General features: G+C 52.0%; 1 protein-coding gene across 1 annotated transcript in view; it reads right to left on the reverse strand.

Annotated features, from left to right (window-relative positions):
• FBN3 (fibrillin 3) overlaps window positions 1-26872 on the reverse strand; it is a gene marked incomplete at both ends in the record, with an annotated part of 60439 nt that overhangs the window by 7178 nt on the left and 26389 nt on the right. Inside the window, 26 exons of the mRNA XM_082835569.1 lie at window positions 3388-3504; window positions 3681-3803; window positions 4362-4487; window positions 5026-5232; window positions 6169-6294; window positions 6454-6588; window positions 7410-7532; window positions 7655-7774; window positions 8347-8472; window positions 8691-8756; window positions 8901-9053; window positions 9722-9847; window positions 10577-10696; window positions 11195-11323; window positions 12997-13113; window positions 13471-13596; window positions 14054-14179; window positions 14456-14581; window positions 16698-16769; window positions 19165-19314; window positions 19693-19818; window positions 23272-23397; window positions 24444-24512; window positions 25478-25639; window positions 25996-26118; window positions 26650-26772. Coding sequence (XP_082691695.1) covers window positions 3388-3504; window positions 3681-3803; window positions 4362-4487; window positions 5026-5232; window positions 6169-6294; window positions 6454-6588; window positions 7410-7532; window positions 7655-7774; window positions 8347-8472; window positions 8691-8756; window positions 8901-9053; window positions 9722-9847; window positions 10577-10696; window positions 11195-11323; window positions 12997-13113; window positions 13471-13596; window positions 14054-14179; window positions 14456-14581; window positions 16698-16769; window positions 19165-19314; window positions 19693-19818; window positions 23272-23397; window positions 24444-24512; window positions 25478-25639; window positions 25996-26118; window positions 26650-26772 — 3243 coding nt within the window. The remainder of the gene's footprint in view (window positions 1-3387; window positions 3505-3680; window positions 3804-4361; window positions 4488-5025; window positions 5233-6168; window positions 6295-6453; window positions 6589-7409; window positions 7533-7654; window positions 7775-8346; window positions 8473-8690; window positions 8757-8900; window positions 9054-9721; window positions 9848-10576; window positions 10697-11194; window positions 11324-12996; window positions 13114-13470; window positions 13597-14053; window positions 14180-14455; window positions 14582-16697; window positions 16770-19164; window positions 19315-19692; window positions 19819-23271; window positions 23398-24443; window positions 24513-25477; window positions 25640-25995; window positions 26119-26649; window positions 26773-26872) is intronic.

Below are 26872 nucleotides of genomic sequence, written 5' to 3' on the forward strand. Positions count from 1 at the left end.
AAGTATAGTTGATTTACAATGTTGTGTTAGTTTCTGGTGTGCAGCAAAGTGATTCAGTTATACATAAATATATTCTTTTCCATTATGGTTTATTGAGTGATATTGAATATATCAGTACTTCACTACACTATACAGTAGGACCTTGTTGTTTATCCATTCTACATATAATAGTTTGTATCTGCTAGTCCCAAACTCCCACTCCATCCCTCCCCTCCCCCTTGGCAACCACAGGTCTGTTCTCTATGTCTGTGAGTTCATTTCTGTTTTGTAAATAAGTTCATTTGTGTTATATTTTAGAGTCCACATATAAGTGATATCATATGGTATTTGTCTTTGTCTGACTTACTTCACTTAGTATGGTAATCTCTTGGTCCATCCATATTGCTGCAAATAGCATTATTTCATACTTTTTTATGGCTGAGTAGTATTCCACTGTATATATACCACATCTTCTTCTTCTTCTTCTTTTTTTTTTTTTTATGGTATGCGGGCCTCTCACTGTTGTGGCCTCTCCCGTTGCGGAGCACAGGCTCCGGACGCGCAGGCTCAGCGGCCATGGCTCACGGGCCCAGCCGCTCAACGGCATGTGGGATCCTCCCGGACCGGAGCACAAACGCGTGTTCCCTGCATCGGCAGGCGGACTCTCAACCACTGCACCACCAGGGAAGCCCCCATCTTCTTTACTGAGTATGGAGATTCTTGACACCAGGCACAGCCCTGTGGGAACCTGGAATCTCTCTTGGGTACAAGAGGCATTGGGACATGGGGCTTCTAAGCCCCTGTGTGCACACGCATACAGCTGCACACACACAAATGCCATAGTAAGTGTGCTCACCTTAAGAAGGAGGGAAAATAACTTGACTGTACAGAAAAAGGAGAAATGCCGGTCATTTCGTGGCTAGGAATGCTCACTCCTCCCACAGATATGCACACAGCTCACTCCTTCACCTCCTTCAAATCTTTCCCCTTTCAGTGAGGCTTGCCATTATTCCTGCAGCCCACCTAGCAATTCCACTTCTGGGTGTATTTATCCACAGAAAATGAAAACACTAACTTGAAAAGGTATCTGCACCCCTATGTTCACTGCAGCATTATTCAGAATAGCCAAGACCTGGGAACAATCTAAGTACCCAAACATGGATGAATAAAGAAAATGTGTTATATACGTACAATGGAATATTATTCAGCTATAAAAAAAGAAGGCGATCCTGCCACTTGTGATAACACGGTTGGACCTTGTGGGTATTTTGCTAAGAGGAAATCAGTCAGACAGAGAAAGACAAATGCCGTGTGATCCCACTTATATGTGGAATCTAAAAACAAAACAAGAAAGCCAAGCTCACGGATACAGAGAACAGACTTGTGGTTGCCAGAGGAGGGTCTGGGAGGTGATTGCAAGGGAAGAAGGTGGTCAAAGGTACAAACTTCCAGTTATAAAATAAATAAGTTATGGGATGTAATGAACAGCATGGTGACTGTGGTTAACAATACTGCATTGAGGGCTTCCCTGGTGGCGCAGTGGTTAAGAATCCGCCTGCCAATGCAGGGGACACTGGGTTCGAGCCCTGGTCTGGGAAGACCCCACATGCCACGGAGCAACTAAGCCCGTGCACCACAACTACTGAGCCTGAGCTCTAGAGCCCAGGAGCCACAACTACTGAGCCCACATGCCACAACTACTGAAGCTGGCGCGCCTAGAGCCTGTGCTCCACAACAAGAGAAGCCACCACACTGAGAAGCCCGTGCACCGCAACAACGAGTAGCCCCCGCTCGCTGCAACTAGAGAAAGCCTGTGCACAGCAATGAAGACCCAACGCAGCCAAAAATAAATAAATAAATAATACTGCATTGAATGAGATAATGCCATTTGCAGCAATATGGATGGACCTAGAGATTATCATACTAAGCAAAGTAAGTCAGAGAATGACAGATATTATATGATATCACTTATATGTGGAATCTAAAAAGATGATACAAATGAACTTATTTACAAAACAGAAACAGACTCACAGACTTAGAAAACTAATTTATGGTTACCAAAGGGGAAAGGTGAGGGGGAGGGATGAATTAGGAGTTTGGGATTAACATATACACACACAAAAATAGATAATCAACAAAGACCTACTGTATAGCACAGGGAACTCCACTCAATATTCTGTAATAACCCTATATGGGAAAAGAATCTGAAAAAGAATAAGTATGTGTCTATGTATTCCTGATTCACTTTGCTGTACACCTGAAACTAACACAACATTGTAAATCAACTATACCCCAATATAAAATAAAAATTAAATTAAAAAATCTGTTAAGGAAAAAAAAATAATACTGTACTGTATGTTTCAAAGTTGCTAAGAGAGTATATATTAAGAGTTCTCACCACAAGAAAAAAATTTTGTAACTATGTGATGATGGGTGTTAACTAGACTTACTGTGGTGATCACTTCGCAATATACATAAATATCGAGTCATTATGTTGTACACCTAAAACTAATATAATGTTACACGTCAATTATATCTCACTTAAAAAATAGAATTATATTGTAGCCCTCCTGATTGCCTTCCCCTGCTTTCTACTTTTTCTTTCTTTCATGTCCCACATCACCTTCTAACACGCTACAGTGGTAATCTGTTATGTTTGTTTCTAGTCATTCCCTGGCAGAAGGGATGGTTCGTGAGGCAGCAAGCTTGACCCTTGTGTTCAATTGCTGTGCCCTCAGGGTCTAGAACAGGACGAGGCAAACTGCTTCCGTAAAGGGCCAGGTAGGAAATATTTTTTACTCTGTTGCAACTACTTAGCTCTGCTGTTGTAGCAAATGCAGCCACAGACAATACGTAAATGAGTGGGCATGGCTGTGTGCCAATAAAACTTTATTGACAAAAGCAAGCAGGGGGCCGGGCTTGACCTGGGGGCTGGAGTCTGCTGAGCTCTGGTCTAGAGCACTGCCTGGTACACAGGTGTTCAGTAGGTGTTGGCTGAGTGGATTCGTGGGAGCCTGAAAGAAGCCACCCCTGTCTAGGTTCAGCCCTTGGGGGAGGTCTGGTTCTCCCAGGTCACAAGACACTAAGAAGTGACAGTTGGATTGCGTGACCCCCTTGGCTTTTGGGGGCACCCTGGGGAGGTCCTCTGCCGAGAGACTCGGCAGGTCAAGGGTGAGGCTAGGTGTCCTGGGCCAAGGTCAGAGAGACTCCTGAGGGTGGTCTCCCAGGTCCCTAAGGCAAGGAAGGAGACTGACGTCCCAGTTGCCACCAGGACGTAAGCAGCGACAGAGCAAGGGCTTTGTTCTAATCACCCCTGTGTCCCTGATGTCTGGCACACACTGTGCATTTGCCACTTATTTGGTGAAGGCTGGGGCCAAGCACCAGCTGCGAGGGCCGAAGGGGACTCACCAAAGCAGGCCTGGTGGCGCTGGGTGAAGCCAGGGGGACAGCGGCAGGTGAAGGCACCGATGGTGTTGACGCAGAAGAACTGGCAGTTGTGCTGCCTGGAGGAGCACTCATCCACGTCTGCAGCACAGAGGGTCCCAGCGGGCTCAGGGCAGGGCCCGCCGGGACTTGGGGCTTCCCAGGGGAGACACCCTGGAGACGGCACCCGACCCCATGCAGTGGGAGGGTGTGAGATGCCCCTGTGGGGGACAGGGACAGAGCCCCATGGTGCATAGGTGGGGAGAGAGGGACGTCACCTCTGCAGATCCTGCCATTCTCCTCCAGCAGGTAGCCTCGGGGGCAGGCGCACAGGAAGCTGCCCTTGGTGTTTTTGCAGAGGAAGGGACATGGCGTGGGGACCTGGCTGCACTCGTCCACATCTAGAGGGGACGCAGCACTCAGGAGGGTCAGTCAGACATTCCTGGGGGCTCAGGGGCTGGGGTCCCCACCCCCACCCTGCTGAGGCCTCCTGCCCGGACCCCAGGTATTCAGAATCTGTGGGCTTACACAAGGAACTGTTTTTTTTTTTGTTTGTTTGTTTTCTGTAAAAAGTCAGAGAGTAAATATATTTGGCTTGGCGGACCAGACAGTCTCAATCCCAGCTACTCAACCCTGCCTCTGTAGCAGGAAAACAGCCACAGAGGGTAAGGAAACAAATAGGCGTGGCCGTGTGCCAATAAAACTTTATTAACAAAAATAAGCGGAGGGCTGGACTCAGCCCTTGGGCAAGAATTTGCTGACCCTGACTTAGATGAACACCTGCTACACAACGTGACTGAAAAACTTAGGATGCACCAGATAACAGGAGGAAAGTGGTCCACATGGGCTAGGGGTGGAGGGAAGAAACAAGGATGCTTTGCCTCTGGTCTCGGTTTTCTCATGGGGGTGTGTGCCAGGCGCTGCACGGAGAGGCTCCCGGGGTGGGGCAGGGGGCTCACCCACGCAGGCTGTGGCCGTGGTGTCAGGCGCGTACCCAGCCCGGCAGTGGCAGCGGAAGGAGCCAAGGTTATTGATGCACTCGCCATGGGGGCACAGGTGAGCGAGCACGCGGCACTCATCCACGTCTGAGGACAAGCAGGGCTCGGCTGGGGCCGTCCCCCCTGGGTCACCAGGGCATGCCGCCTCCCTCGGGCCCACCAGCCCTCTCCCGGGAGGCAAGGCCAGCCTCTGCTTCCCCTCCCGGCACCCCAGAGCTGGCGGCCTGGCCCCTGTGGACCCCACCCTGAGGCGAATGAAACTCCTTCCGCTGGACGCTGAGAATCCCCGTGGTGGGGACACACCCACACCACAGCCTCATCAGCGACACCTTCTCAGGGCACCCCGTCCACATACATGGAAGCAGAGATGGACGCACAAGCATTGCACACCAGTCATGCGCTCACTAATGAGCCCGCACACACAGAACGAAGGACACACGCACACACGCTGGCTCACACACCTGCTCCCCATCCCACCCAAGTTCACGCACACACGCAGAGCGACCAACAGGCTCTGGTTCACGCTGGTCCACACACCTGCCAGCACAGAGGTGCACACACTGACTCACGTACTCTAACACCGGCTGGAGCACAGACACACAACCATGAACAGATCGCCACCCACCTCGGCCGTCGGCGGTGTAGCCCGAGCCGTGGGGGCACAGCTCCTTGTGGGCGGCAGTGCTGGGCAGGGGACAGAGCTCGCAGTGGGGGCCCCAGCCGCGGCCACCCCCGCAACAGCACTCGGCCCTGGTGACCGCCTCGCCGCCACTGGACTGAGCCTGGCACGTGGCCTGCAGCACCTCGGAGAAGCAGGGCCCTTGCCGGGTGTCTGGAAAGAACGGGTGGGGATGGTGGGTGGCAGGGACGAGCTGTCTGGGTGCCCCTTCCCCGTGGCGTCCAGCGGTGTTGAGAGTCTACACATGGGCTCCCAGCATCTCCGACGCATGTGTGCCCGTGCACGGGGTGGCATCTTGCAAGCTGTGACTGCTCAGTGCTGTTAAATGCCCTCTCGGGGCTGGGGCTGGGCTGTGGCGGAAGCTGCAGACCCCAAACCGGAGAGGTGCTCCTGGGCTGCAGAGGATGGCTTCCTGAGGTCAGAGGGCAGCATCCCTCTGGCCGCAGAGAGAACAAGGGACAACGTGGAGGCAAAAGGTGGTGGCGTCCAGGAGAGACAGTAGGGACAGAGCGAGGGGTAACATCCAGGGAAGTGGGGAGGAGGCCATTGGGTTACTCCAGGAGGCTGGCTTGGGGGTCTGGGTGGGAGGTAGGGCATCGCTGAGACGAGGCTTGGGGAGCAAAGATGCTGAGCTGAACCTGGGGTGCATGGGGGATGGGGGTGTCCAGGAGACAGCTGGATACACATGCTTGATCTGAAGCTGCGGGGTGGAGACTGTGCTCGGGGTCGGGGGAGAGTAAAAAGGGAGAAGAGTGGCAAGGACTGTGGGGACAGGGACAGACAAGTCTCCGGGACAGACGGTACCACTGGGTCGCCCTCCAGGTTTAGCCCTTAGGAAGTGGTGAACCTGGGGAGGGCCGGTTCCTGGGTGTGATGATGGACAGAGCAGCGGGGAGATGCTCTAATCTTCCAGAGGGGTTGACTGAAGGGCAAAGGGAAGCTGGGGGCGTGCGGTGGACACGTGTGTCTGGATTGGCTCAGTGACCCCCTCGGTGGCCCTGGCCCCATCCCCGCCTTGGGGAGCTCCCAGGTGGCGGTGCCACATGCTGGGTGGCTATGTCCCCCGTACCTGGGTCTGGCCACACTCACCGTGGCACTCAGTGAAGTCAGGGCTGGGCTGGAAGCCCTCGTCACAATCACAGCGGAAGCTGCCTGCGGTGTTGACGCAGCGGCCGTTGGCACAGAGGCTGGGCTGGGCATGGCATTCATCGTCATCTGAGGCGGGAGGGATGCGGCAGGCCGGGGGGGAGGCCAGAGTCCCTCGAGCTGGCCTCCACCTCCAGGGTCAAAGTCTGCCCACCCACACCCTCTGGCTTTGAACTCTCCCATCCGTCGGGGGCAGGGAGACCCTGCATGCCTGAAGCCCTCCTGTACCTGTGCAGCCCTCCCCAGAGCCCAGCTGGGGCCGCATGCCCGGGGGGCAGATGCAGGTGAAGGTGCCGATGAGGTTCTTGCACATCATGCCCCGGGTGTGGCAGTCCTGCTTGCTGTCTGCACACTCGTCCACATCTGCGGGCAACCCCAGACCAATGGCGGTGAAGACCAGACACACCATGGACCAGCTCCGGGATGTGAGGACCTGGACCCCACCCCCCAGTGGCCTCAGTGGGCCAGAGTGAGGTCCTTGAAGCACTGCCAGGCGCCCGTTCCTACCCCGACCGTCCCAGACCTCCTGGGAAGCCAAGGGGGGGGCTCACAACTGCCCCCAGCACCCCCATCCCCTGCCTACATCAGGGTCTGTGAATCTGTCTGGCCTGCACTGTGGTCCCTGGAACACTGACTCTGAAATAGCCCTTGAGGGACCAAGTCACAGGCCAGGGTTTCTACCCTCGACACTGCGGACATTTGGGACTAGAAAATTCTTTGTGGTGGGAGCCTCTTCTGCACCCTGTAGGATATTGAATAGCACCCCTGGCCACTCGATGCCTGTAGCACCCACCCACCCACCCAACTGTGACAATAAAAAATGTCTCCAGACATTGCCACATGTCCCTGGGTCGGGGGCACAATCGCTGTCCCCACTGTGCTAGCCCACGCAGAGCATGTCCAGCCACAACTGGAGACGCCTCGAAAGCCACACTCACTGTTCTGTTAGACTGGGGAGCCAAGGAGATGCTAGCGCCCCCTTTCATAACTATAAAAGCAGAACCACTACTCACAAAAGAGCGCCCATTGCACCCTCACTTGCCCCAGCTCTCCCCTCACTTTATCACTTATCGCTCATTCCCACCCTTGGAGGCAGAGGTCTTATTTCTCCATTTTCTCTCGGGACCGAGGCATGGGGAGCCCCAGGGCCCTATCCATAGCCCGCCTGCCCATACAGGTCCTACCTCGGCACATGGCCCCATCCTCTCGCAGGGCATAGCCAGACGGGCAGGTACACACATAGGAACCCTCAGTGTTGTGGCAGCGGAAGGCGCAGAGCAGGGGATTCAGGGAGCACTCGTCAATGTCTGGGGAGGTCAGTGGAGGTGCCCGCTGGGTGGGGTCTGCCTGCAGGACCCCCTGTCCCTCTCTCAGGCCAGCCCCCCTCACCCCTATCACACAGCCCAGGTCTGGGCAGGCAGGGTCGTACCCTCACAGGTCATCATGGGACCAGGCTCAAAGCCATCAGCACAGGCACATTCGAAGCCTCCAATGATATTGGTGCAGGTGCCTTCCCCGCAGGGGTGTCCGACAGAGCACTCGTCTGTGTCTGGGGTGGGGGTAAGGGGGTGGTTAGAGCCTGCAGAGGGCTCCCACCCTTGACACGATCCTGTCTGCCTCCTGCTGACTTCCTACAGAGTGGATAGGGCCAGATCTGCTGCACCTTTAGGCTGGACGGGGGCTTCCCTGGTGGCGCAGTGGTTGAGAGTCTGCCTGCCGATGCAGGGGACGCGGGTTCGTGCCCCGGTCCGGGAAGATCCCACATGCCGCGGAGCGGCTGGGCCCGTGAGCCATGGCCGCTGAGCCTGCGCGTCCGGAGCCTGTGCTCCGCAACGGGAGAGGCCACAACAGTAAGAGGTCCGCGTACCGCAAAAAAAACCAAAAACAAAAACAAAAAACAAAATGCGTAATAGACTGGACGCAGGGCAGGCATGCAGTGTGTGTTCAATGAATAAATGAATAAGTGAATGAGTAAATGAGTGAGTGAATAAACAGCAAGGAGCACGAGTGGGTGGGGGAGAGGGACAGTGGCTGAGCAGCAGGGTGCTGCCTTGGGTGGTGTCTGCCCTCCCTGGCTCCTTCCTTCCCTGGGAAGCAGGCTGGGGCGTGCTGGTCACTCACCCACGCAGCTGACACCTGTGAAGTCCAGGCTGTAGCCAAAAGGACACTCGCAGCGGAAAGAGCCATCAGTGTTGACACAAAGGCCGTTAGCACAGACGCCAGGGTTCTCCGCACACTCGTTCACGTCTGCAGGTAGCGGAGGTTGCAGGCACGGCATCTGTCTTGCCCTGGCCACACTCAGGGTCTCTTCCTTCCCTCCAGGGGGGTGGGGTCCAGGGCTACCCATGGGACGAGGAGGGAGCCTGATACTTGGGAACCAGGGTAGAGCCCAGACAGGGCTGGGCGGGAAAAGAGGAGACTGCAGTGGCCCAGGGGGGCTCTTAGCACGTGGGTGAGGGGCTCACCTTCCCGAGAATCATCTGGGCCTGGGACTGCCCCGTGGCCAAAGGGGCACAGCTCCTGAAAGGCGGCTGGACACCGAGAGGGGAAGGGAGGTGAGGGCCTGGGGCCACGTGCAGCCCCCAGGATGCCCCTGTGTGTAGGGAAGGCTGAAGGAGAGCAGATGGGGGCAGGCAGGCAGGGTCAGGGGAGACTGGACGGGGGTGGACGCTCACCACTGCCCTCCTGAGGACACAGCTCGCAGGGGTCATTCCAGCCCTCGCCGGGCCTCTGGCTGCAACAGCACCGGGTCTTGGTGGTGTTGAAAGCTTTGGGTACCGAGCACTTTCCAGCCTCGAAATGGGTGAAGCAGAAACTCTGCCGTGTGTCTGTGGGGTGATTCCCCAGAGAAAAGCTAGGAGGGCTAGCCACCCCAGTCCTCATGAATAGGGTGGTCCTGACCCTACCAGCGACCAATCAGAACGCTCCAGAATCACTCCATGGTGATTGGTTCAGGGACGGACATGTGACCCACACTGGGCCAATGAGGGTCAGCCCTGGGGTTTTTGCTGAAAATCTGAGAATCCCTTCCAGCAACACCCCACATTCACATCTGTGGGGGTCATCTCAGGCTGGGAGAATGGTCAAACCTAGCCATGTTATTCTTGGATCAGAACTCCTTTCCTGGAGAGGCAAAGTGACTCATTCCAGAGAGCCAGAGGACTCAGATTTCAGACTCCAAATCCTCGTTACTGACTCCCAGTCCTTAGCCCTGCAACACCACCGGCCTGAGATGTCCTTACAGATAGGTTGGGGTTTGGTTCACCACTGGCCCCCATAACAACAAATACTTGTTCAGTTGCCCTGCCCTCTGCCTTGCTGCCCTAACCTGGGAGAGAAGAGGCCAGCTCAGCCTGGGTGAGGCTAGCCCACACTGGACAAGGCTCCTGGAGATACATACAAGAAACTGCAGCCCCCTTTCTGGGTGACCCAGCTCTTCCTCACCCCACCTCCCACCTCTTCCCTAACGCTGTGTGCTCCCTGGCCCCAGACTCACCAAAGCAACGCTGCCCGTTGTCAGACAGGACAAAGCCAGGCGAACAGAGGCACTGGAAGCTCCCGGGGCTGTTGGTACAGGTGCCAAAGAGGCAGAGGTTGGGCTCTTCCAAGCATTCGTTGATGTCTGGAGGGGCAGGGACATGAGGTGGGTGGGGTGCAGCAGGCCCTCCACTGGGGTGGGCGGCCTCGGCTGCTGGGAGGGGCAGATGGAGTGGGGGGCCCAGGCAGGGAGGGTCCAGGGACTGACGCAGGGTGGGGTCCGTCCCCAGGGCTCAGGATTAGCGGGAGCACCAGGTGGGCAGTGTGTATGTGGGGTCTTTCCTAGAAGGTGTCTCCAGGGTAGGGGTCATGGTCTGGAAAAGTTCATCTTTAGAGAGTAAATTTATACAGAGCTAACTAAGTAAGACTCGATAAAATTAGCCTACAGTGGAAGAAGTTAGCTTGCGTTGTACTAGGCTAGCCCATCTGCTAAGGCCAGGCTGGCCCACATTAGCCCAGACTGTACAAGCCTAGTCCAAGTGGATGAGTGGACCAGAGGTGTTCAGGCCAGACTGGTCCTTGACCACCACTCATCAAGCGAGAAGTTCCATGTTTGGTGCAGTGAGATCCACACCCATGCCCATTTTATAGGATTCACGAGGAAGCCTGGGGGCCCCAGAGAGAGAGCGCCCTGAGCCAAGAGAGCATCCTAATAACAATAACAGTATATGGAGCTGTACGGGGTGCTGTGCTAACTGCATCTCTTCACTCACCACCACCCCAGCTGGCATTCCCATTTTATAGATGGGGGAAGAACAGAGGCCCGGAGGTACCTCCCTGGCTTCAGAGCTGGGAGGTGAGGCCAGACACTCACCGACACAGTGGTCACTCTGAACCTGGAAGCCGGGGGGACAGATGCAGCGGAAGGAGCCCTCAAGGTTCTGGCAAGTGCCTGGCAGGCAGGTTCCCGCGAGGCTGAGACACTCGTTGGCGTCTGGGGAGAGGAGGAGGAGGGGTCCCAGCAACAGCTGGTGGCAGGGGCTTGCCTGGGGCTAGGACCGGCACCTATGGTCACTGCATGATGGCCAAGGCCCCCAGACAAGCCTTTCTGGATCCAGAGGAAGGGCTGATACTCAGGAAAACAGGGACATCTGGAGAAGAATATTCTCGGTCTTGATGGGGGTTATAGGTGGAGCCAGGAGAAGGGGAAGCAAAGTTCCTAATCTCCAGCCACTTACACACCCCTTTCATGGTTTTCATGGCATCCATTCAACACCTCTATTATACCATACTTCATAAAACTTAGAGCTTCAAGACAGCCTCACCCGAAATCACAAACCCTGTGAAAACATGGGTGTGATGTGCTGGTTTTATACCTTAAAATAAATGCATGCTTACGAAATGGAACCATGCTCACTTGGAAGTACCAACTGAAGGTAAACTTAGAGTAGGGGCAGGCTGAGATGGCTTCCAGCACCATGGTGAGACTCACCTATGCAGTTCTTCCCATCACTTGTGAGCTCAAAGCCATCCTGGCAGAGGCAGTGGAAGGAGCCTGCTGTGTTGAGGCACTGGCCAAATCGGCACACCTGCCCCACGATGGTGGTGCATTCATCCATGTCTGCAGATGGAAGATGGGCCACTGGGGTCACCCACAAAGCCTAGGGCTCTGAGCCTCCCTTGCTCTTCTGTTCACAGAGTTGAGTTGATGGCAATGACTTCAATTTACTGATCATTTATACACCAGCTGTATATTAACCCTCCAACTATCCTATAAAGCAGACACCAATATTCTCTAACATGAGCATCTTAAGGGTATGAATTTGCCTGTACATACTACCTTAGCTGCATCCCACCAATTTTGTTGTGTTTTCGTTTTCATTTAATTCAAAATGTTTTCTAATTTTCTTTATGATTTGTTCCTTTTTCTATGGATTCTCTGGGAGTGTATATTTAACTTCCAAACATTTGGGGATTTTCTGGATATCTTTCTGTGACTGATTTCTAGTTTAATTCACTTACATTCCAAGGACCTATCTTGTGTAACCTCAATTTTTAAAATTTTGTTGTTTATCTTATGGCCCAGAATATGGTCTTTCCTGGTGAAGGTCCATGTGCACCTGAGAAGAATGTATGTTCTGGGATGTTCTATAAATATCACTCAGGTCTAGGTGGTTCACATGATTGTTCAGGTGTTCTATATTCTTACCGATCTTCTACTTGTTCCCTCTATTATTGAGGAAGGAGTGTTAAAGCCTCTAACTGTAATTATGAATTTGTCTATTTCTTTTTCAGTTCTATCAATGTTTACTTCATGTGTTTTGAAGCTCTATTGCTAGCTGCATATGTGCATTTATGATTGTTATGTCTTCTCAGAGAAATGACCCTTTAATCAATATATATTGACTCTCTTTATTTCTGGTAATATTCCTTGTTCAGAAGTCAATCTTGGGGCTTCCCTGGTGGTGCAGTGGTTGAGAATCCACCTGCCAATGCAGGGGACACAGGTTCGAGCCCTGGTCTGGGAAGATCCCACATGCCATGGAGCAACTAAGCCCGTACACCACAACTAATGAGCCTGCGCTTTAGAGCCCGCGAGCCACAACTGCTGACCCTGCATGCCACAACTACTGAAGCCCACGCGCCTAGAGCCCATGCTCCGCGACAAGAGAAGCCACCGCAATGAGAAGCCCACACACCGCAACGAAGAGTAGCCCCTGCTTGCTGCAACTAAAATAAAAGCCTGCAAGCAGCAACGAAGACCCAACACAGCCATAAATAAATAAACAAAAAATTAAATAAATTTATAAAAAAAAAAAGAAGTCAATTTGGCCTGATATTAAGATAGGTAGGTACTACTATTAATCTTCTTTTTACAGAGAAGGAAACGGAAGCACAGAAAGGTAAACGACTTGCCTAGGGTCACACAGCTGGCAGATGGCAAAGCTGGGATTTGAACTCACACCACCTGACCTTGGAATCCACTTTCAACCACTGCACTGAACTGTCAGCATCACACCACCCACGTCTTGTCTTCACTGTTCACTTTTCTCTCTGTACTGTCCATCTCCTTCTTATCGACCTGAGTGTAAGCTCTAGTGAGGGACCCTTGGTACTTGACAATTGAAGGGGTTTGGAGAACTTTACAGTTAACTAGTTTTCAATCCCCTGAGGTTGTTTTCCTGAAGGTATCCCTGGGGCGAGATCCTGTATTTCAGAGGGGTGTCCTCAAGCCAAGGACCCACTTTTCAGTGGGGGTGCACTGAGGCTTGCCCACCAGCCTGGGCAGCTCACCCACGCAATGTCCGTTGTGTGTCGCCACAAAGCCAGGGAAGCAGAGGCAGCTGTAGGAGCCGACGATATTCTTGCAGGTCCCATTTCCGCATGGCTGCTGGTCACACTCGTCGACGTCTGCCAGAGCAAAGCCCCTGATCCCCGCCCAGCTCACCCAGGGCATCGGGCAGCTTGGGCAGCTTGGGCCTGGCTGGACCCAGCCCCCCTCTCCTGTACTTCACCCTGCCCAGGTGGATGGGAAGTGATGGCTGGGAAATATCCCTATTTATCACTTCCGTTCTATAGATGGGAAAACTGAGGTGCAGGGAGGTGAATAAGTCATTTACCCAAGGTCTTAGGTGCCAGGGCTCACAGCTGTGAGTCTGTGAATCAGGATGGGCAGAAGCACCACCCCCACCCCAGGGGAGGTGTAGACCCATGGCCCCTCGCCCTTGGCAGCCTGGCCTAAGAGGAAGGAGCAGAGGGGGCTCTCACCCATGCACAGGGTCTGGTCTGCTGAAGCCCGGAAGCCACGGTGACACAGGCACATGTAGCTATCAGCTGTGTCCACACAGTCGCCATGGCTACAGACGTTTGGGATCTCCCGACACTCATTCCGTCCTGAGGGAGGGCAGGGAGTATGGTGCCCCGCAGAGTCCCCACCCCACAGTGTGTTGCGAGCCATCACACGTGGCAGTGGGAGAGCCCGACCGCCTACCCATTCTAGCTGCTGTCCCGGGGAAATGCTTCACCTCCCATTTCACCCTCACGACTCCCGTTAACAGATGCTCTCAGCACCCCCACCCCAAAGTACAGCCAAGGAGGGAATTCCCGGGCAGTCCACAGCTTATAACTCCACGCTTCCACTGCAGTGGGGCACGGGTTTGATCCCTGGTCAGGGAACTAAGATCCTGCAAGCCGTGCGGCACAGCCACCCCGCCGCCCCCCCCAAAAAAAAAGTACAGCCAAGGAACAAAGCCCGGACAGAGCCGTGCCCTACCCAAGTCACAGCGGGAGGCAGAGTCTGGCTTTGTCCTACACCCCACTCCCTCACCTCCCTACTGGGGTCCCCACTTACCCACACAAGCACCCCCTGGCGACAGCTTGTACCCTCGGGCGCACTTGCAGCGGTAGCTGCCGGGGATGTTGATGCAGTTGGCATTCTGCTGGCAGGGGCTCTCCCCGCTGGCACACTCGTCCACATCTGGGGAGTACAGCCAGCGGGGCGGGGTTGAAAGAGACGCTTCCCTGCAGAATCAAACCCTAAACCCAGCCCTCCCCCCTCCACTTCAGAGCAGGTGGTCCCTCCAGAACCACATTGAGCGGGGTGATGCGGGATGGAGCCCCTCGGAAAGGCGTTAGCCCCATACACAGAGGGGGAAACTGAGGCTCACGGGGTTTAAGAGACTTGCCCCGAGAGCACAGGCTGGGAGGGGGGACCAGCATCCCACCCGGGGCTGGGGAGGCAGGGGGGCGGCACCTTCGCAGACCAGCAGCACCCTGTTGTAGCTGAAGCCCGTGCGGCACTCGCAGCGGAAGCTCCCAATCTGGTTGATGCAGACGCCACTGGCACAGATGGCAGGGATCTCCCCACACTCGTCGATGTCTGGGGAGGGCGCCAGCCGTCAGGAGCAGCTCAGCTCCCGGCAACGTCTGGGGACCCTGACCTAAGAGATCATGCAGTCTAGGAGAAGATGTGTCCCCCAACCAGCACACACTTGAAAAATCCTGCAGTGGCCAAACTATATCTGCTCACACCGGAAAGAAATCAGGATGTGGGAGGGAAGGCAGGGGGAAAGAGTCTCTTTCTCAACAAAAATGCACATTTGCTGTGACCCAGCAAGCCTGCTTTGTAGGGTCTCCGGGAACGAGGCAGTCCCGTGTGTGAGCAGGAAGCTGCACGGGAGGACCTGTGGTGACGTTTAGCGAGAAACTGGAAACATCACCGGAGGAATGGATGACAAAATGTGGTCCCTCCCTACAAGGGAATACGATTCATCCTGAAAAAGGGGTGAAACACTGACACTCACTACAACGTGGAAGAACCTTGAAAACATGATGCTCAGTGAGAGAAGCCAGTCCCCAAAGGACAAATACCGTACGATTCCATTTATATGAAACGTCCAGAACAGGCAAATCCAGAGAGATGGAAAGCGGAATAGTGGTTGCCAGGGGTTGGGGGAAGGCAGAACAGGGAATGACTGCTCATGGGGACAGGGTTTCTTTTTGTGTGATGAAATGTTCAAACTTCAGTTGAAGTGATGGGGCACAACTCTGTGAATATACGAAAACCCACTGAATTGTGCGCTTTTGATGGGTGAAGTGAGTTATATCTCAATAAAGCTGCTGTTTATATAAAAGAACCTGGAATCTGCCTATGTGTCCATCCATGGGGGACTGACTTATGACCTGGGATGTGTCCATGTATGGAATACTACAGAGCAGGGCAAAGAGGGAGGCAGTGCTGCGTGTAGTAACCTGGCTGGTTCTTCATGACTTTTTGCTGGGTGAGAAAAATAAGTTGCAGACAAGAAGACATAAGAAAGCACAGAATTTATGTCCAACTCCCCAGAAAACAATGCCATACATTTTCAAAGGCGGATCTCTATGTGTGTTTAAATGCATGAAGAAAGAACTAGAAAGAGGGCTTCCCTGGTGGCGCAGTGGTTGAGAGTCCGCCTGCCGATGCAGGGGACGCGGGTTCGTGCCCCGGTCTGGGAGGATCCCGCATGCCGCGGAGCGGCTGGGCCCGTGGGCCACGACGGCTGGGCCTGCGCGTCCGGAGCCTGTGCTCCACAACGGGAGAGACCACAACAGTGAGAGGCCCGCATACCACAAAAAAAAAAAAAAAAAAAAAAAAAAGAACTAGAAAGAAATACTCCAGGTGTAAAGCATGAATTATAAATCAATAAATCTATTGTTCATATAAAAGAACCTGGAATCAGCCTGTATCCATCCATGGGAGACTGAGTTATGACCTTGGGAGAGTATGAAGGAGACTTAGATTTGAGGGGGTGACTGGAGGGGGAGTTGCTCTTATCTGCTCTGTTCCAATTGTTGAAAATAAGGAGAATACAACGGTGGAATGAAAACAACTGAAAATAGGTTCATCAATGAAACACCGCACAGCTGAAATGTGGCATTCAGGTATAGAATTGCACAAAACCTCATTTAACTTAAAAAGGGAGCGTTCTGCTCCACTGCAACACGGATGAACCTTGGGGGCATTATGACGAGTGAAATAAGACAGACACAAAAGGACAAATACTGTACGAATCTGTTTCTATGAGGTTAGATTTACAGACAGAAAGTAGAATGGGGGTTCCCAGGAGCTGGGGGAGGGGGATGGGAGTCAGTGTTTCATGGGGACAGAGTTGCAGTTTGCGAAGATGAAAAGTTCTGGAGATGCATGGTGGGGATGGTTGCACAACAATGTGAATGTAATCAATGCCATTGAACTGGACACATAAAAATGGTTAAAATGGTAAATGTTATGTGTATTTTTACAGAAGCTTAAAAAATGAATAACAATTTAATAAAAATACTCTCATTGCTTTTTTTAAAAAAGGGGCAGGATTCCTGGCCTGAGGAGTTGGAAGAATGAGGGTGTGGGGTAGGGGAGGGTGGAAGGGAAAGAGCTGTGGGGGGAGAGGAAGAGAGGGGGCAGGGCTCTGGGCACAGAGTGACCTGGGGCTACAGACAGGAGGGTGGTGGTCACTCACCGAGGGGCTTCCCTGTGTGGATGTCAATGACGAATCCGGGAACCTGGTTTCCACACAGGATCTGGTAATCCACTGGGCAAAGGAGAATGGGGAAGGCAGGGCCCTGGGGCTGCAGCCTCCCTGGGAGGACACCTCCTCCTCCTCTGATCAGTTTGTCCATCCCTGTAGCCCAGTGCTCACCTGGCCTCTGACAACTAGTCCCTCTTCCTCCCTCCACTCTGACCAGCGCTGGGAGGGTTACTAGGGTTACGGGTGCCATTCGCCTGTGTGGTGTGATCTTCTAACACATAGACATGACCTCCCTCATCTCTTCCCTGCATGAGTGCCACCAGCTACACCCCACTGTCCTCACTATAAAATGCAGACTCTTCAGTCTGGACCTCAAGAACCTTCACCCTCAGCCCCACCTTTCCTCCAACAGCATCTCCTGCCCTCCTGTTATATGATTTCATTCCATGTCTGGATGTGTCCTGCTCTGTCATACTACCGGAACTTTGCATATGCTGTTCCCTTTGCTGTTCCCTAGCATAGTCCACTTCAACCTTGAGGACTCTGGGCAGCCCACCACTCTGGCCCTGGACAGCTGATGACGCCATCCTTTGGCTCTTCCAGGGCAATTCACTCTCTGACTGTATCCCCCTGCTGACACCAAGATGCTGCTTGCCCGACCTAGATTGCCAGGTGGGTGGGTGTCCCTGGACCCACCTGATAGACATGGGCAGGCATTTGGGCAGTGCCACCTTTCCCCAGGTCCCTGCCCTGCTCCTCACTCGCTCTTCTGCCTGTATCATGATGAGAACAGACCAGTCTCAGTGGCCCCTATGCTTAGTGTGGACTTCTGTCTCATCATATTCAACCCGCACCTCAGATTCAGGTGCATAAGATTCAGGTAGGTACCTAACTCCCAGCACATAATTTGTGAGTGACATTTGATCTGTCTTGACAATCTCATGACCAGACTTGGCTGTCTGCAGTTTCCTCCCAGACTGCACAGCTTGGGTCTACCTTATTCTTATTTCCTAGAACCCAGAACAGGGCCCGGCACTCAGAGACAGCCAGTAATGACCCCTTCTCATACCACTACACGGGGTTGAACAATGACCCTCCACCCCCAAAGTTCATGTCCACCCAGACCCTCTGAATGTGACCTTTTTGGGAAATAGGGTCTTTGCAGATACAGTCAACTGAAAGTCATCCTGGATCAGAGTAGCCCTAATGCAATGATTGGTGTCCTTATAAGAAATGAAGAGACATGTGGAGACACAGGGAGAAGCCATATGAGTTGAAGGCAGAGATGGAGGAGATGCAGGTACAAGCCAAGCAACACCAAAGAATGCCTGGAACCACCAGAACCTGGATGAAGCAAGTAAGAATTCATCCCTAGATCCTCTGAAGGAAGCGTGACCCTGCCCACACCTTGATTTATGACGTCTAGCCTCCAAGACTGTGAGAAAATACGTTTCTGGTGTTCTTTTTTTTTCTTAAGCCACCAAGTTTGTGGTATCTGTTGCCACAACCCTAGGAAACTAATTGTCTTAGTTCAGGCTGCTATAAGGAAATACCATGAACTGGATGGCTTCAATAACCAATGTTTACTTCTCACAGTTCCGCAGGCTGGGAAATCCAAGATCAAGGCACCAGCAGATCTGGTGTCTGCTGAGAACTCTTCCTGTCTGTCTTCTTGCTGTGTCTTCACGTGGCAAAGAGAGAACGTTTCTTGTGTCTCTTCTTATCAGGGCACTAATCGCATTTAGGGGCTCCATCCACATGACCTAATTAACTCCCAAAGGCTCCACCTCCAAATGCCATCACACTGGGGGTTAGGGCCCCAACATATGAATTTGGGGGGAACTCAAACATTCAGTCCATAGCACTAATAAACCTGTAACCCCCTAGTTATCCCCGCTACTCACCGCTCCATTCCTGCAGCTCTTTCTGATGCCTGGGCTGGTTGCTAGATCATCCTAATAGGTCTCATCCCAACTGCCAAAAAGTTCTTCTGCTCAGTCCTTCTTTCAGGACTTTGCTCCTGCTGTTCCTTGCCTGGAATACCCTTCCTCATCCTGACCGACATTTCTGTAATCCTCCTCAGAGCTTCTGCAAGCTTGCTCCGCCCGCAGCTCATGGGGCCCTGGTGCCTCCAACCAGCTGTGCTTTTCTCTCTGGCCCTAGGCACTCACTCACTGACCCCCCCACCCCCCCAAATAATCTGTGAGTGTTCAAGGTTCTTCAGCACAAATGAAAGCCTCACTGATCCATCCTGAATTCCCCGAGTCTGTGAAATAGAAGGATGCCTTGCCCTCCTTAAAAGTATTGATTTTTCCATACGTTGACTGGGATGGAACTTCAACTCTTCAGCTCTCATCAGAACAACAGACTCATCTGGGAGTCCTAAGTGCGGTATGCCTCATTAAACACTGCATTAAAAAGGGCCAAGCTGGAATGAAGGCCAGGGAGGGGCACTTACGGCTGGCAGGAGTTGGGCAGGCCTCGCAGGGTCTATTCCAGGCCTGGCCAATGTTGTAAGAACAGCAGCACGTCTTCCGGGTCACGTTAAAGGTCAGCTCATTCCGACAGGTACCGTTATAGTGCCGGAAGCAGACACTCTTCCTCATGTCTGCAGTTGGGTTGGGGTGAAGGATGCAGGCAAGAGACACCAGAGGAAGAGAGCCAGAGAGATAGGAACTCATTCATAAATCCATTTGGAAATTACTGGCTTGACTTCTCCCCAACACACATGAGGGTGCCCTTCACATTTAGCCTTTCTCAGGCAGTGCACAACCTGGACAACCATACACGGCAGCCCTGGGTCCCTGAGCCCTGCAGCCTTGCTCACTGCTGCATACCAGCATCTCAAATACACTCACCCTCCCTCTCTCCTCCCACAAACATGCCTCTCCACACTCTTCCAAGGCTTGGAGACTCCCAGAAGCCCCTCCCACACCCGAGTGCTTTTCCCACAACGGCTGGGGTCCCCCATCATCACACTTCGTACCCATGCAGTTGTTGCCACCGTTGACTTGCAGGTATTCCGCTGGGCAGACACAAGTGTAGTTCCCCAGAGTGTTGTAGCAGGTACCAGGGCCACAGATGCCCGAGTGTGCAGAGCATTCATCGACGTCTACAGGGGGAGGGAGGAATTGTCTGCATCCAGGAGTCTGGATAACTCCCCACTCCAGGTCTGCTAGAGCCACTTCACTATGCGGTTGAGTTTAGTTTCAAGATTAGGTTAAAATGCACAGACATCTTAGCGATGTGTAAAGATACGGCACAGTATTAGGTGGGGAAAAAAGTTTACTATGATCCCACTTCTATGAAGAAAAAATATGATCTGAGCTCATTTAATGATATTATCACCAAGAGTGGGGCAATCATGTGCTTCCCAGTGTGATGCAATAGGAAGCAAAGCCCTATGGATAAAATATTCCTGAAAGAAAAAACTTGATTCTCAATCTCATTGATCCCTTAGTCCAGAAGCAGCACACATTTTCTGTAAAGGGCTGGAAGTAAATATTTTTTTCAGTTTTGCGAGCCAAACAATGGTCTCTGATGAGCTATTCACTTTGCCGTGGTAGCGTGAAGGCAGCCAGCCACAGACAATGGGTAAACAAACTAGCATGCTGTGCGCCAGTAAAACTTGATTTATGGCCACTGAAATGTGAATTTCATGTCATTTTCATGCGGTGCAAAGTATTATTCTCCTTTTGATTTTTTCCAATAACCTAAAAATGTGAAAAGCATTCTTGGTGGGCTCTACAAAAACAGGTGGTGGAGTATTAGCAAGCTAGGAGTGACATTTCCAAAAACGGCAGAATAGGGCATGTCAGAGCTTTATTCCTCCACAAAAACAGCTACTGAGCTGAGCAAAAACTGACAAAATTAACTTTTGAGGAACTCAGGAATCCCGTCAAAAACTTACAAAACCAGGGGATCTGACATATAAAATATGCTAGAGAACCCACAGAATGAAAACTATTAGCGCTAATAAATGAAGCGGGCACAACGCAGAATGCAAGCTCAACACACCGACATAGAAATTTCAGTTGTATTTCTACAAACTACCAAAAAGCAACCAGAAAGGAAATTAAGAAAATAATTCCAATTATAATAGAATCCAAAAGATTAAATACTTAAGAATAAATTCAACCCAAGAGGTGAAAGACTTGTACACAGAAAACTATAAAACATTTCTGAAAAAAAATGAGAGAAGACCTAAATAAATGGAAAGGCATCCTGTGTACATGGTTGAAAACACTCATTACTGTTAAAATCGCAATACTCCCTAAAGTGATCTATAGATTCAATGTAATTCCCATCAAAATCCCAGTGACTTCTCTTCTTCTGGCAGAAATGGAAAAGCTGATCCTAACATTCATATGAAATTGTAAGGGACCCCAAACAGCCAAAACAATATTGAGAAAAGAAAATAAAGTTGGAGGAGTCACACGTTCCCATTTCAAAACCTACTTACAATGCTATAGTAATCAAAACAGAGTGGTACTGGCATGAGGATAGAACTATAAATCAGTGGAATAGAATTCAGAGACCAGAAACAAACCAAGACATCTACAGTCAATTGATTTTCACCAAAGTGCAGAAAGAAAAGTCTCTTCAGCAAATGGTGCTGGGACAGTTAGATACCAACAGGCAAAAGAATGAAGTTGGATCCCTACCTCACACCATATACAAAAATTAACTCAAAATAGAAGACCTAAACATGAGAGCTAAAACCATAAAACTCTTGGAAGAAAACATAGGGGTAAATCTTAATGACCCTGTGTTTAGCAAATGGATTCTTAGATATGACACCAAAAGCACAAACCACAAAAGGAAAAATAAAACAGATAAATTGGATTTCATCAAAATTTAAACCTGCTGTGCATCAGCAGACACTATCGAGAAAGTGAAAAGACAACTCACAGAACTGGAGAAACTCTTTGCAAATCACATATCCGACGGGAGTCTTATATCCAGTATATATAAAGAACTCTCACAACTCAACAACAGAAAGGTAAACAATCCAATTTTAAAATGGGCAAAAGACCTAAATAGACATTTCTCCAAAGGTACTCAACCTCATTAGTCATTAGGAAAATACAAATCAAAACCACAATGAGATACCATTTCACACCCACTAGGATAATATTTTACACAATGGAAAATAACAAGTGTTGATAACGATGTGGAGAAACTAGAACCCTCTTATGTTGCTGGTGAAAATGCAAAGTGGTGCAGCTGCTGTGGAAAACAGTTTGGCAGTTCCTCAAAAAGTCAAACATAGAATTACCATATGACTTAGTGATTCTAGGAGTTAGACAAAATGTTTGACAAGGACTGGCTACAGAATTTGTCCAGGGCAAAGTATATGAAGAATTTCAAGATGGTGACAGCAGAGCATTAAACTAAGCGGGGGTGGGAGGGGTGAGGGAATGGCACCCTTTGGAGTACAGGGCCCTTGAGTCTGAAAGCTGGGAAATGCTGCAAGCCTGCAGCCCTCAAGGGCACAAACTGGCCCTGCGAGGCTCCACAGCCAAGGTTAACATTCAGGTTGAAGTCTCCCTGCCCTGTGACAGTCAAGAAATGCAACACAGGGCCATATCTGAGGACAGGACTTTTCCCTTTTTCCCTTGAGAGTCTACGGAATAGGGGAGGCAGGGAGGCATGAGATATTTTTCAAGCATTTTGGGTTCTGACTCTGGTTTGACAGCTCCCACCTCCATGTAGAAAGGAAATTGGGCTTTCAATCTTAGATCTCTCCCTTCTTTCACCATTTCCTTGAGTTTCTAAAGAGTGCTGATCAGAGTGAAAGACCTACTGTCCTCGTGTGCTGATGTCAGTGTCTGGTTGCATGCAGGTGCTCAGTTAATATTGTTGAAAAGAGGAAAAAGAATGGATTGGTGGACAGATGGATGGATGGATGAATGAAGGAAGGAAGGAATTTCATATATTGCATCAAAAGAGCTCAGACTCAAGGATAAGAATGGCTGGGCTCAAAGCCAGTTTCAATCACTTACTAGCTGGTACCTCTCACGTGACTTAACCCCCTTGAGCCTTAGTTTCTGCATCTGAAAAATGGGGTCATAATAGGAACATCTTTCTCATGAGGCTGTTTTGGTGAATGAACGAATGACAAATGCAGATGTCAGCACCGTGGTGACATGCAATCACAGACACCAGTTAACTGTTGATTGTTACTAAGACGCAGAAGAGGACAGTAAGGAGACAAGTGAAAAGGAAAGGTATGGCTGTTCCTTTGGTGTCTTTCCCTTCCCCCTCTTAGCTCTGGGCCTTGCTCAGCTTTTAATCAAAGGGAAGAAGGGCATGGTCACTGAGATAAAGCCAGGTCATTGCTGAGTGGGAAGGAGGCTGGAGGTCAGGCAATGGGGAGACGGGGAGGGGACAGCGGAGCAGAGGGTAGATTGGGACATTCCGAGGAAACCTTCCCAACCCTTCTAACGGGCCCCAGGCAACAAAGCAGGTGAGAAGACTCCAAGGGGCACGTGAGGTCCCAGTACCTGAAAAGGAGGTGAGGCTGAGCAGGAAGGCAGGGAGGATGGGGTGGGTTCAAGCTCACCCTCACAGATGCGGGTGTCCTCATTGAGGTGGTAGCCAGGTGGACACTCGCACTGGAAGCTGCCGAAGGTGTTGACACAGTTGCCCCCCTGGCACAGCCCTGGCAGCTCCTGGCATTCGTCAATGTCTGTCAGGAAGTGAGGAAGCTGTGATTGGAAGGTAAATCCAAGCAGAGGACTTGGGGGACACCCATGCCTTGCCCTGGGCTCTCCAGGGTCCTGGAGAGTCAGTCCTGCTTCTTTAAGAATACTCAGGGACCTCCCTGGTGGTGCAGTGGTTAAGAATCCGCCTGCCAATGCAGGGGACATGGGTTCGATCCCTGGGCCGGGAAGATCCCACATGCCATGGAGCAACTAAGCCCGTGCGCCACAACTACTGAGCCTGCGCTCTAGAGCACGCGAGCCACAACTACTGAAGCCCACGTGCTGCGAGCCCATGCTCCACAACGAGAAGCCACCACAATGAGAAGCAAGCACACTGCAGTGAAGAGTAGCCCCCGCTCGCCGCAACTAGAGAAAGCCCACGTGCAGCAATGAAGACCCAACACAGCCAAAAATAAATTAATTAATTAAAAAAAAGAATACCCAAGAGCTGTTGGATATTTGGAGGTTGCACCCAGACTCTCCTGGGTCAATGTCACCCTGAATTCATCCTCTTTCCCTTCATTGGATAGAACATCCTTTCATCTATCCATCCATCACAAAGTTCCGTCTTGATGGAATTCTCCAATCTCATTACTCCCATGGATAGATGGATGGATGGATATGGGAGGATGGATGTGTGGATGGGTACATGGGTGGATATGAAAAGTGCTAGATGGGTGAATAAGCAAATGGGTCAATGGACGAAAAGATAAATGAGTAGATGGGTGGGTGGGTGGGTGAGTAGATGGATGAACATACTTATATATATGGATGGATGGATGGATGAATGGATGGAAGGAAAGAAGGAAGAATGGATAAATAGGGAATGGATGTATGGGTGGGTAGATGAGACATGAATGGATCGATGGGTGGATGGGGGATGGATAGAAGAATGAATCAATAAACCAACAGGTGGAAGAGGAGACGGCTGAGAGGATCTGCCCCCAACCCCAAAGCGGCCCAACTCTGTTCCTCGCTGAGGGGGGAATGAGAGGAAGGTCAATCAGTGGATGGTCTACCAGGAACTCACCTTCCAGAATGACGGTGATGGGATTGGGCCGGAAGCCCTCACCCCCCGGGCACAGGGTTCTGTACTCAGCTGCAAGGGAAAGAGGTGCTTGTGAGGGGCTGTGGGATGGGGCATTTGGGCAAAGCTCAGGGGAAGCAGGGGAGAGGAGGTCCCCTAGAAAGGGCTCAAGAGTGGGCCTTACATCCCTTTAGCACAGAAATTACATCCCTTACCTCCTCAGCCTCTTGGGACCAAGAGACATTGAGCCAATCCTGGGGGATCCAGTGTGTGTGTGTGTGTGTGTGTAAACATGTGCTCACAATTCAACATGTGAGCAGATGGATTTTGTGGTAGTAGCTCAGGGTAGGTAGGGATTCTTTGTGATCCACAACCAGACCCTAGTGTGACCACAAGTTTCCCCCATGAAAGGAAGACCCTGGATGTACACACACACACACCTGAATAGGTGGACAGCTGCCTCCCTACTTGACACCTGACGACTTTGCAAATGCTCTTCCCACTGCACCCCACACGCTTTCCCCTACTCTGCCTGGAAAACTCCTACTCACCCTTCAAAACCTCATTCAAGTCCCTATGTTGGGAAGGCTTCCCTTACCCCCTTCCTCTCCATGGCTTCCTCCTGACCCATCACTATGCCTCAAACAGACCCTTAGGATCGTTCCACTCTCAACAGTCCAGGGACTGTTGGTTTACGGGTAAGGGGCAGTGTACAGCAGTTGCGGTCCATCCTTCTCTAGGTCCCCACCCCTACAACAGGACACAGAGGAACGCTCAATGTTTGTTGATTGACTGAGTGAGCAAGTGAATATAAACACACAAAGAATTTGCAGGAAGAGATGGCAGAAGGAGACTTTGGGGAGAGACCTAGATGATGAACTGCTGAGAATATGCTGTGTGACCCAGGGCGAGCCCTTCTCCCTCTCTCGTTCCCAGTGTCCCTCCCTTAGCAGAGGTGACCCACTAAGCCCTGCGGGAGCCTGGACCAGGGCTAGGTCTCTCTGCCTTCCCCCGCCCCCACTCCCCCAGGGACTCACTGGTATTGGCCAGCGGGCACAGCTCACAGGGGTTGCCCCAGGCCCGTCCCAGGGAGCAACAGCAGGATGCTCGGGTGACGCCAACCCCGATCTCCACACCGCAGGAAATGCCACCGTCCCCTCGGTCCTGTGTGTCCAGGAAACAGTTCCCGACCCGGGTGTCTTAAGAGGCAGAAAGGGATGGTTAGCAAGTGGTGGGGGAGAAATGGTGTGTGTGTGTGTGTTTGCACTTCTGTGTACATGTAACTGTGTGTTACTCTATGTGTGTCTGTGTGTGCATGGGTGCCTCTGTGTGACTGTGGAAGTGTGTGCATGCATATTTCTGTGTGCATGTGTGACTCTATGCATGTGTCTGTCCGTCTGTCTAGAGCAGAAGGCTGTATCTCAACAGACGATCGGGATGATCACTCTGGCCAAGGGCCTGTGTGTCAGGAGCAGGTGGATCTGGGTGACCCAGGCTATGGCCCCATCCAGCCCACTGACCCCAAAACCCCACCCGGAGTGGAGTGCGTGCTCACCCACGCAGCCCACCCCGCTGGGGTTCAGCTCAAAATCCTGGGGGCAGTTGCAGAGGTAGCTGCCGGGGGTGTTGACACACAGGCCGTTGATGCAGTTCACGGGGTCTGCACACTCATTCACATCTGTGGGGTGGGGGCACCGTCAGCAGGGAGCCCTCCCTTGACCCACTTCCCTCCTGCCTTCTTCCCAGGGAGTCGAGCCCTGGCTGTTGGGGGCCAGGCTTAGGGGCCAGGTCACATCCTCCCCCGGGAAGAAAGCCTGATGGGACAGCAGCCTCTGGGGTCTGCCCTGTCCCAGGCGACCCCACGCCCTCCCCTGCTCTGTTCTACTTGGCCTGGAGGTTTGCCCTTGACAGCTCTCGCTGCCCCAGATTCCACGAGCTAACCTACAAAAAGCAACATTCAGGACATGTTTTGAGCCAGGGGCTGGCAGACTACAACCTGTGGGCCAAATCCGGCCCCCTATCTGTTTGTGTGAATAAAGTTTTATTGGCACACAGGCACGCTCATTCATTCACTTATCGCCTGTGTCTGTTTCCGAGCAACAAGGCAGAGACTGTATGGCCGAAACCTGAAAATATTTACTGCTGATGCTGAACCCTGTTTGGGACACATGAGCTGCACGCCCCCTCCCCAGCCCCATGGACCCCACACCTGTGCAGTTGCCGCCTCCGCGGTCCAGCTCGTAGCCCTCATCGCAGACGCAGCGGAACATGCCTGGCAGGTTCTCACAGCTCCCGAACACACACAGGTTCCCGAGAACACACTCGTCCACATCTGGGGGGGGACCCCAGCTCAGCGCAGCCCAGCCCACCTGGCATCCTGCTCCTGTCACCCCCAGTGCCAGCGGCTCCAGGGACCCGCCCACACCCCAGCA

The sequence above is a fragment of the Leucopleurus acutus genome (genome assembly GCF_964270905.1).
Source record: "Leucopleurus acutus genome assembly, chromosome: 3".
Taxonomy (NCBI): domain Eukaryota; kingdom Metazoa; phylum Chordata; class Mammalia; order Artiodactyla; family Delphinidae; genus Leucopleurus; species Leucopleurus acutus.